Source organism: Ptychodera flava, chromosome 18 (genome assembly GCF_041260155.1).
Source record: "Ptychodera flava strain L36383 chromosome 18, AS_Pfla_20210202, whole genome shotgun sequence".
Lineage (NCBI taxonomy): Eukaryota > Metazoa > Hemichordata > Enteropneusta > Ptychoderidae > Ptychodera > Ptychodera flava.
The window spans coordinates 37,645,466-37,656,046 of record NC_091945.1 but is presented as its reverse complement, the minus strand read 5'-3'; the positions used below and the strand labels follow the sequence as shown (position 1 = coordinate 37,656,046).

Sequence of the window (10,581 nt, the reverse complement as noted above, 5' to 3'; positions counted from 1 at the left end):
GATGTATCTCATTCATTGCCTTTTTCTATTTCGTTACTCATTATATATATATATATATATATATATATATATATATATATATATATATATATATATATATATATATATATATATACACAAAATGTATACAATGTATACAACCTTGTCCTGGACCTCGATTCCGTCTTTTGGCCTTCGACCACACTCCCGACGAAGGCCAAAAGAAGGTTCCAGACAAGGGCCAACCTTAGGCTTTGAACATCAGTGTTTATTAAGTATGGTAGGAAATGTTTATCTTTGCGCTGAGGGACGCCTTTTTGTACAACATTAGATTTGATATGCCTGTGTGAAGTCCCGACATTAGAGTTATATGCTGGTATTTAGTGCCAAGGTTAGAATTGATGGGTTGATCCGAAGTCCCAACATTATATTTTGATGAGCTTGAAAGTAGGTACATATCTTAAGGTAGAGCAAATGAAATTAGAAATCGGTGTGCTGTGACGGAGGATTTACATTTTTTTTCTCACCAATCAAAACCCTGAGAACAGAACACAATACTACTTTGACAGCCTCGTGCAATTTTCAATTCAAATAAAAACGAACGCATTCATTAGTTTCAGACCATTACATATAGTTTAATAATGGCAAATGTGTAAACATTATAGTTTATAGTATCAGTGCACGATAAATTAAATAAACTTACGATATCCCTCTCTTCCTAAGCAAAGGATGTGTACGCCACCAGAAAAAATCGAACTACGGATTCAACCAGAGACTGGTGAAATTCTCTCTCTCTCTCTCTCTCTCTCTCTCTCTCTCTCTCTCTCTCTCTCTCTCTCTCTCTCTCTCTCTCTCTCTCTCTCTCTCTGATAACACCACGTCTAACAATATGCGGCATTGCAGTGCAGCTTTTAATGTTCAGTTAGAAGATTCAATAAAAGAATAATCGAAATCGGAAATTTCAAGACTCTTATCTCTGAGAAAAAATTCCCTTTTTTTACTCCGTACAGGTGTCTTTATAGTGATGATCATGTGATGCTATAATGACTAGTGCCAGTCCATCATGTAGTGTGAAGTGAGGGCAGGTAGAAAAACGACCTTGCTACTCTTTTCCGATATAAACAAAACAAAATTTTTACTTTCCACGCAACTAAAATAGGCATACACATTTTGGATGAAAACGAGGGTAGGGTCATATACAACAACTGAAAAAATCATAATATTTCATCGAAAAGACTATGGGATGAAATACATACAAACGAAAACCTTTTTAAATATCAACTTTAAAGTAAAGTGTTTAAATTTTTAGGTGTAACAATTAAATCAAAGTTCGCTTGTTCTCCGTCTCCAGTCGAGATGCCGTCTACACATTACTTGCAAGTATCACATGCCTCTGAGAATTTAAACTGAAACACACACTTTTCTGTAACGTCACTGAAATGTCGTTTTCTTAATCTTTTCCTAAAGTTTTGAATGGCTTACGAAGAAATATAGTATCAATGAATTTACGGTGAGTCGTAACGATTCTCTTCTTTAAATCAGTGAACCAAATAAAATTATAATTTGATTCAGCAAAAGTACAAGAATGTCAGGATTCTATACAAAAATTGAAACTCATTTTCTCCTATGTCTGTTTGATTTCACAGAAAATTTTATTCTCAAATCTTTCCGTGGATTTTACTTGAACAAGACGCTTGATAAAAGAAATGAACGCCAGGCATGAAATATCTTGGAAATATTACTTTTGGAATGCAACGCTAGTCAAAAAAAACCAAAGAAAGTATGCTAACATTTATAGAATTGTATCCAAACACATCAGTCAAGCAAAATATATCTTCAAGGAACGTTTGTAGTCTATACGTCTATACTTTCCTTGTACATTATTTTTGAATGAATTCTCTTTGACAGCATCGTTTTTCTGTCATTTTCATTTAAAAAAAGGATTTCCAAATACTGTAAAACAAACCATGGTAGCTTGGTAAAGTTATATTTATTGTAGCTTTAAAAAGGAATAATTGAAAATTATGTGGGAATTCTGAAAGCAGGCCAAAATATCAAAAGTTTCCATGTCAACAAAATGATTGGTTAGTTACAGTGAATCGACTACGAACCCAAACAATGTCATCGAAAGGAATGCACACAAATGACTCTGGTGGCGTCCTAGCTGGAAAGGATCGATCATTGAACAATGGAACTTTAAAATTGGACCTGCTCTAAGATTTTGAGTTATTGGCTGTTTTTATGGATCTGAGGCAACAACTTTCATTACATGTTTTTCGTTTTGCTTTTTTGCGAAAATTATAGAAGGATTATTCCAGGCCGTATAATTTTATCTTTTGATTGGCAGTAAACACTAAACTTCTTTGAAATGTTGTACGAAACAGCTCTGACAATTCTTGCATAAAACAATGTCATTATACGGAATGCAATTATTTGTGTTTTTTATAGAAATTGTATTTGATGAAGACGTTATTTTAATCGTTGCATTAAAGTGAGTAAATCTTTCATTGATCAAACACAAATGAAGGTGTCTTGATTTCCCTCATTGGGTTCATTTAATTTTCGTAGTCTGCAAAGTAAATGACAACACTGCCATCGACTTTCATTCCAAGTCACAGATATTCGTGAACCTGTAAAACAACATTACATATTATAGGGTTCTCCTACAACCGCTAATTGAATCAGGTAGCCAGGTGACTGCATTGGGTTAGCTTTGTAGCAAGGCATGTACTTTTTATCGATGGGAGTCAAATACTTTCGTAAGAATCAATATCTTCTTAACGTCTAGGTAACTTACTGAGTAAGATGACAAGGATATGTAATATCTTTTCTTTAGCTGCAGTCATGATCACTTTTAATTTTTCCTGGTCTTTTTTTCAATAAAAAAAATTAAAATGTATTGGGTTGCCGACTGACTGACGGGCCATCGAAACAGCTTCAGGCACTGGAATTACAAATAGAGTTACCGCGCTTAAAACAAACAAGTTCAATAACAGCCTTTCTATACTCTTGGTTGGCAAAGACGTAAATGATCGGATTAAACATACTATTCGTATAAAGAATCCAATGAAGGGATATGATAAGTCCATATGGTAGAATAGATGGCAGGAATACCAGAAGAATATAAACAATTTTATATGGTAACCAGCAAATGAGAAAACAACCAACTATCATTGTCAAGACCCTTGTCGCTTTCATGTCGTGTGATGATTCTAGTTTCTTTTTCCTTTGACGTCTTCTCTTGATATAGTCCATGAAATCTGCCCTTGCAGAATTTTTAGAACCAATGGCTGCAAGGTTGGAGTCACTGCTTCCTTTTCTTAAGTTACACTCTCTGGGGATGTGTTCTTTCCGCTTTAAGTCATTAAAGTCACTGATTGTGTTGTAGGATCGGCGCATTGTTGGTTCTGGTACATGTTTTGCTGTCTCCAATCTAGTTGCAAATTCGATCAAATCTCGGTTGGTATCTTTCAAAAGCATGTCCCGGATGATGGATGCCTTCCTTAGATCACCTCTTTGTGGATGCAGGGTTGTGTTGACTTCAGACTCTCCAAGTACGATAGTATTGCGGCGTTTTACTTCAGGGGACGTTGGTGGTGTTCCACCAGGTGAATAGTATCCAGGACATTGAGAAACCTGACGAATTTGTCGCCGACATGACGGAGAGACCGCCAGGCTCCATCGTCGTCTGCTAGAGATGTTTGGTGAAGTTGCTTGCTTGATCAAAGGAGAAACACCGATGCTTCCTCTTCGACACTGTAACTCTGATGACGTTACTAGACTTTGTCGGTGACTCATACATGGAGATATAGATCCCCTTTTCAAAATACACCGTGATGACTTCTTCTCATACCTTTCTCGCGTCGGAAAGTCACTCATCAAAAAACCACTTTTATCAATGCCAAATGCCGACGTTTCCATTGAAAGCCGTCGTCGTGTTGGTAAACATGTTTCGATTGTCTTTTTGAAATCGTCATGGTAACTCTGACTTTCTTCATAGAAATCTCTCGTGGCTAAGTTTTCTCTGTCCTCCAAACTTGAAAAATTATAATCAACTGTGAGATGATCATTAGCCACAGCTGCATCGTTACTTGATCTCTCTGAACCATCGTTGGATAATTCTCGAATTACTTCACGGAGTATGACATCAGTTCTGTTTTGTCGTTTCCTTGTGTCACCTCTGTATCCCAAAGACCAATGGTCCTGACATTTGCTTTTCGCAGCGTCAGATTTAAATTCATTTAAATCAAAACCTATCTCAGATGCGGATGCCTTGTGGTTACTTCTATGTGAGACAACGGCTTCGTTGCTTGCAACTTCGTAAGTTACAACATCTTGACGGCTGATTTTTCTTCGTTTTTGTATTTTTTCGCCGTTTTGGAGGTCTTCAGTGATCATTGCAGGGCTCGAGATCTCGAAGGGCGTCAGCGCATTTACAGACATGATAGTGCTTGTGATTTGTTCTTGAGGTTGGGAGTCGCCCACGTGAACATCGACAAACACAGTACGAGTCTGCTTGCCGGAAAGTTCATCCGTGGACGAGTCAATGGAATGCGACATCGACAAGTCTGGCTCACTTTTGTAAAATTTGGGTATTTCAGACAATGAAATTTCATCTGATGGTTTCATGTTGACCAAAAGATTGTCAAGACCAGATTCACTACTCATCGATGAAGGTAAAATACACTTGAAAGACTGCAATCTTACGTTGGTCGACCACTTACGAGAGGGTTTGGTGTCCATAGAGGGCGCACTACTGCACGTCGTTGAACTGGTATTGCTTCGTGGCATGGAGCTGCTTCTACCAATAGTTTCAAGTGAAGATCTGCGTCGACTCTGTCTGTACATGTTGGTTTTGGTGAGATCAAACGAATTTGAAGTCTTTATTTTCAGTCCCAGTGACTCAATGAAACCTTTGGCTCGTAGACTTCTTGGGAACAGTTGGCTAGCTGGACATGAGTTGGAGCGTTGAGGCAGACGACACAGACTAAAGCGACGGACTGTTTTGTTTGATCGGCGACTCTGTAGTTTTATCAATACCTTTGATATTCGCCCGTAAGTAATTAACATTATAAGCAGAGGAATATAAAAGGTGAAAACGTCGACGACTATGGTAAAAATACCCGTCTTCTGATTGGAGACGTAAACCGGAGCAGCTTCGTCTAAACCCATAAAATGTTTCCATAGCGACATCATAGCACTGAGCGCCACACAGCATACAATCCACATAACTGATATGGTTAACAAGCAACGACGCCGAGTTCTGGTTCGTAGCGATTTGATTGGATGAGCCACTGCATTATACCTGCGATGTAAAAGAAGAGTGAAAACAAAATCAATATTGTTGAACAAAACCAGACTACAACTTACAGCAGAATTCAGTGAATGTCGTTTCTCATAGGTAATGAGTGTATAATTAGTTTTAATTGTAAAATAAGCGTTTTATTGCCTAATAGAAGACATGTCTTTATGACTGTGAAAAAGTTCATCAACGTATAGCAAAAATTAACTTATTTTTATCGGCGTTATTTTTAAGAATTTAGCACTCATTAGCAAATCATAGTTACCACGAACACAGCAGGTGATATTCAAATTGTGCTGTTTGACCTTGATTTAAAATAACAGAGATGTTATCTGTTTATATCAGACTACAAAGAACCCTGCCATGACAGGAAGATTCACATTCCCGTCGGGGAAGGGGAGGGCTAAAGTACCTTAAATGATCTCTGATTCCCTTGCCTCATTTCGCTCCACAGAAATCCGACTTTCTCACTGAATACGAATAGTTGTACTAAAATTTGGAGGTTTCAAGTCATGATGGTGTTACGCCCTCTCAGCCTAGTCATTGTTATCGCTACATTAGCGAATTCAGGGATTGACAGAAATATTTCTGCACAGTGCAATATAGATTAGCATCACACTAAGCTTTGGGTGTCATAACTGCCAACTATTACAATGTTACAATACACTTGTGTGTCGATCGTGTACTTGATACTGAATATTGTTTATCTTTTCTATCTTTTATTATTCTATTTTCTCATCTCTGGCTGCCTGGTGGAGCTGTCGATGAACAAATGGATGACTAAATAGATAAATAAACAATAAATAAAATAGGCGCAAATTTGAGGTCATTCTATTTTCTCGGCAATCCTTATAGTATGTAAAAGAATTACATCCATTGAAATTCATTGATTGTAGTTGCTGACGCCCGAATGACTAGTGCTTAAGCAATGCTAAATGACTGCTACTTGAATATCACAATGATACCATTGTTGTATATCACAATGTGTGATCTCTTGAAATAATACTTGGGCCAAAATATATTACTCATTGCAGGTCTATTACAAAAGCTCACCAGATTCAACTACAGACATTAAAACTACTGAAGAGAATTGTCAGTGGTAATTTTGACAGGCAGCAAGATCGCGACAATAAGTCTATTGTTCAGAACTCTACTTCAGTTTAGCAGTTGTGTCTTAAGGCAAAGGCAGCACATATTGCAATGACGCGTTATTGCTCGTCTGCAGTGGCAAGCAAAAAGGTGATATTTGCACAAACTTGGCGCTGTGTAGGCATGTGAGATTTCAGAGACATCAAATGTAAATAAGGTGGATTCTGTGACCCGATGAACTAATCACTCATTTTCTGACTTGTTTCTCCATACAAAACGTGACTATAAACATATAATTATTTACTGGCTCTAGTTTAAAGTATTATTTGGAAAACCTTCGAGCACGGAGAGCGTTGTGGTTTCCTTTTTAAAAGATTTTACCAGTCTCGGGAATAATTAGGTAAAATATAAAAGGACAACAGGATTAAGAAAAGGCGGGTGAAGATAAACGTGATGTACCGTAAGGCCAAAAAATATTGTTTCTGGTCCTTGACATTCAGCGAAAGTGATGAGACGACGCGAGTTTCTTTTTTTTTCTTTTCTTCTTTCTCTTTTTATTCCTAACAATGCTGGTTTAGCACTATTGATGCAACAATAATTGTCTTTTTATTACTGGCTACATAACACTTCCGTTTTCTTTTTAGCATTTTTGGACATGCAAACAGGGATGTCAATGATAGCTGTACCGATGAGTATGTAACCCCCCAAAAAGACGTGAATGTGGTCCTATAATGCTTATAAAATGCTGAAGACATCCAGAATGGTGGCATATAACATTTTAGCTTATCAGCATATCAAGTATTGTAAGCTTAATTGTTATTGTTTTACTAATTGTTAATCCGACAGAGGCGACACAAACCACATTAACTTTGGCTAGGCATGCCATAAGGCATTCGCTACATTTCAGTTACTATGGTAATTTGACGTCATTTTGAAAATGAGCCGGAAAGAGCCGAAAGACTAGTACTAATTTGTTATCGTCATGGATACAAAACAGTTTGGACGGGTAGTCGTGGGGAATCGCATAGAATGTCTAAATTTAATCCCTTTACGCCAATCATTACTCAGTTGGTTGCGAAACAGATCTTCACGCTAGCACGTTCAAGTAAGACCACTGCCATCGCCGAGATTGATTCTAACATAATGCCAGGACACTTTCAGTGATATCATTCAAACGGGAATATCATTAAGCTTTTCATAACAAGAGACATGATACTTAAGTAACATATTACATTTGCGCCTTATAAAGTAAATGAGCCAACGTTGCAACTTAATGAGAAGCCCCGTAATAACTTTTTACATAGTTTGTCGTGTTCTCAAACACAATTCATGATGAAATAGTAAAAGTTACCTTTGATGACAGATGCTTACAAACGATAACTAGAAACAAATCTGAGTCGTACCACCATACAAATTTTAACATGTTAATTAGGCGTGGTAATTTTTAATACAGGACTGACCTCGATAAAAACATTAAATTGCCACATATGGCACCTGTGTCCCTCTAGATTCTTATAATCGTAAATTTGTAAGACACCATTGTAGTAGCTAGCTTCTGAACTGAAAGTAAAACTTTCATATAGAAATAATTATTGTTACTATCACAACAATGAACATAATTAGGAACAATTGCTGTTTGTCTCAGTGATGTTCAAATGTTTTTGTTTTGATTGTTATATCGTTTACTTTGCATAAAAGTGATATGTGTTAGCCGTCAATTCTTGTGACCATTTGGTGTGCAAACAATCTTCCGATGGAGAAATTTAATGCCGATGTTCTTATGGCTATGTGATTTATTTCCTAAGCAAAACATTACCCAACGACGCCCCTCGTGATGGTAGGTTTTGTTATGTGCTGATTGATTTTGTAAGGAAGTGGTCTTATTTCCTTATCAATCTTGTAATGAGTTGATACCCGATAATGTGCATAACCCATGACATTCATTGTTACGCCATGTGTATTTTTAGAGTCAAACATTTCAAATTTCACCAATTTAATGTGATATTGATCACTTTGGTCACAGCATAGAGTGTGTTTTAGACCTGAAAGAATACAATATAAAACTGCTATGAAGATAGTCTTAAGTCACATCGTTGAAAGTACACCGCAACTCCCCTCTCCTGCTATTCCTTCACAGTGCCTTTTACTAGGACGTCGCTGCGGATTCTAGAATAATTCCGAGTGAATAGTTTACTTTATGACACATTATTTCTAGGCAAAGCATAAGATAAAATAGCACAAGGCTTTGGTCTCGCATTTCCAATACATTTTGAAGTATGAGAGAGAGAGAGAGAGAGAGAGAGAGAGAGAGAGACAGACAGACAGACAGACAGACAGACAGACAGACAGACAGAGACAGACAGAGAGAGAGAGAGAGAGAGAGAGAGAGAGAGAGAGAGAGAGACAGACAGACAGACAGACAGACAGACAGACAGACAGACAGAGAGAGAGAGACAGAGACAGAGACAGAGAGACAGAGAGATACACGTAAGCAGCAAACGGGTTGCTATCACTCCAGGAAATTTTGTATATAACTTACTGCTAAACGTGATCCCTAATTATTGAACTATTTTGCTTCAAGTTCATTTTCATTAAAGAACATCTTTGCTTCTGATGACAACTCCGGCTCATCATCTCGGGACTATTCTTTTAATTTTAAACTATCATGAGTTGCCAGGAGAAGTTTTGGTAAATGATCATTTCCCTCTAGACTTGTCATCCTAAATGTTTTCTGTGTCATCTCTGCACTGTCCTGCGCCAAATGATTAGGCGTATTATATATCTCTTTGAGTTGTAATTATGCAGATCAAAGAAACACAAAATAATGGTTGGAAAGAAGTCAAAGCATGTTTTGCTTAATAAAGATGCTGCTCTTTTCTTTCTTTGAAAATTGATGTTACCTTTTAGACCATACTGCGACAAATAGTTTCTACCACACTATCACATGAAGGATGATCAATGGAGTGGGAAACGATTTTCAGGATTTTGTTCTAAAAGCATCCTACCCTCATAGAAACGCGGTAAAAATATAAATTTCGAGATATACAAGTAGTGCGTGTATGAATGTAAAAGTATTCATCCTCACTAAGTGTAAATCTTTGGGATACCAAATAAATGTCTTGAAAAAGTTACTCACCTGTCGATACTCAGCGCGCATATATTCATGACAGAAGCAGAGCAGTAGACGAAATCAAAAGTCTTCCAAACAATCCAGGCTGTCTGACCGAGTAACCATTTACCAGAATACAGATAAGCAATGTAGGGTGGCATGACAAAACATCCAACACAGAGATCTGCGACAGCCAAGGAGATCAGATAGTAGGCATTGACTTTACGGAGTTTTCTTGAACTTGTGATTGCGACAATGACGAGCACGTTAAACGCGATTGTAACAAAACATATGAAAGTCAAGACTACGCCAACGATGAGTTTTTCTTTTGACGTTAGAACAGTATCGGTCGAATCTTCATTTGAAATGTTTTTCATCTTGCTAAATTCGGCAATGAATGTACGGTGATAACATGGAAGCAGGCTTTAGAACAACACACTGGCTGATAAGGCCTGACTGAAGAAACAATGGCAGAACAGTACGATGCCAGAGTTGGTTGTACACTGTACCTCATACATATTAATAAGTGTGCAGTAATTTGTAGGATCAACGTTTGCACGCATCCTCACCGTGGTCTGTTGGTTGGGACGGTACTTTTCCCAAAGGGTCTAGTTATGATCATTAGTGTGACAGGCGACATTTAATTGCCTTCTCGCGCTGTACCTGAAAGAAAATAGATGAACAATGGGACACGGTGTCAAGTTTTGTTGATCAGCATGTTCTCCATAGTAATTTTTCACCTTTCCACTGAAAATAGTGTTTCTTCTAGTTGTTTCCTGATTCGAAATGTTCGTGCTTTTTATACTTTGATCTAACTTTGCTCAATGTAGGAGACATCATTTGGCATCAGTTCGCACAGTGCGCTACAGTTTTTGTAGCACTCAGTAATAAACGATGGGGGTTTAATTGACCCAATTACAGGAACAGAGTATCCCGGTAATATTATACCGACAGTGAATAATCCTAGGCGACTAGATAACTAGATATGGAGCAAATAAGTTGCGTATTTTACGAAATGGCTCGCCTTTCCTGTACTCAACAATCTGGAAAATTAAACAAATCATAGGATAACAATGCGCTGTGTTGTAATGGATGGACCATT

General features: G+C 37.5%; 1 protein-coding gene across 1 annotated transcript; it reads right to left on the bottom strand.

Annotated features, from left to right (window-relative positions):
- Window positions 1-1,345: 1,345 nt before the first annotated feature.
- LOC139117543 (uncharacterized) lies at window positions 1,346-9,928 on the bottom strand. Its single transcript, XM_070680757.1, has 2 exons — window positions 9,507-9,928; window positions 1,346-5,284 (listed from the first exon to the last, which is right to left on the bottom strand). The coding sequence occupies exons 1-2, from the start codon at window positions 9,854-9,856 to the stop codon at window positions 2,917-2,919; spliced, it is 2,718 nt and encodes a 905-aa protein (XP_070536858.1). The 5' UTR covers window positions 9,857-9,928; the 3' UTR covers window positions 1,346-2,916.
- Window positions 9,929-10,581: the final 653 nt, after the last annotated feature.

Coding starts and splice junctions, on each gene's coding strand:
- LOC139117543 (XM_070680757.1), bottom strand. CDS start 9,856: ATGAAAAACATTTCAAATGAAGATTCGACCGATACTGTTCTAACGTCA. Junction 5,285..9,506: donor TGCGCGCTGAGTATCGACAG/GTGAGTAACTTT, acceptor TTTACATCGCAG/GTATAATGCAGTGGCTCATC.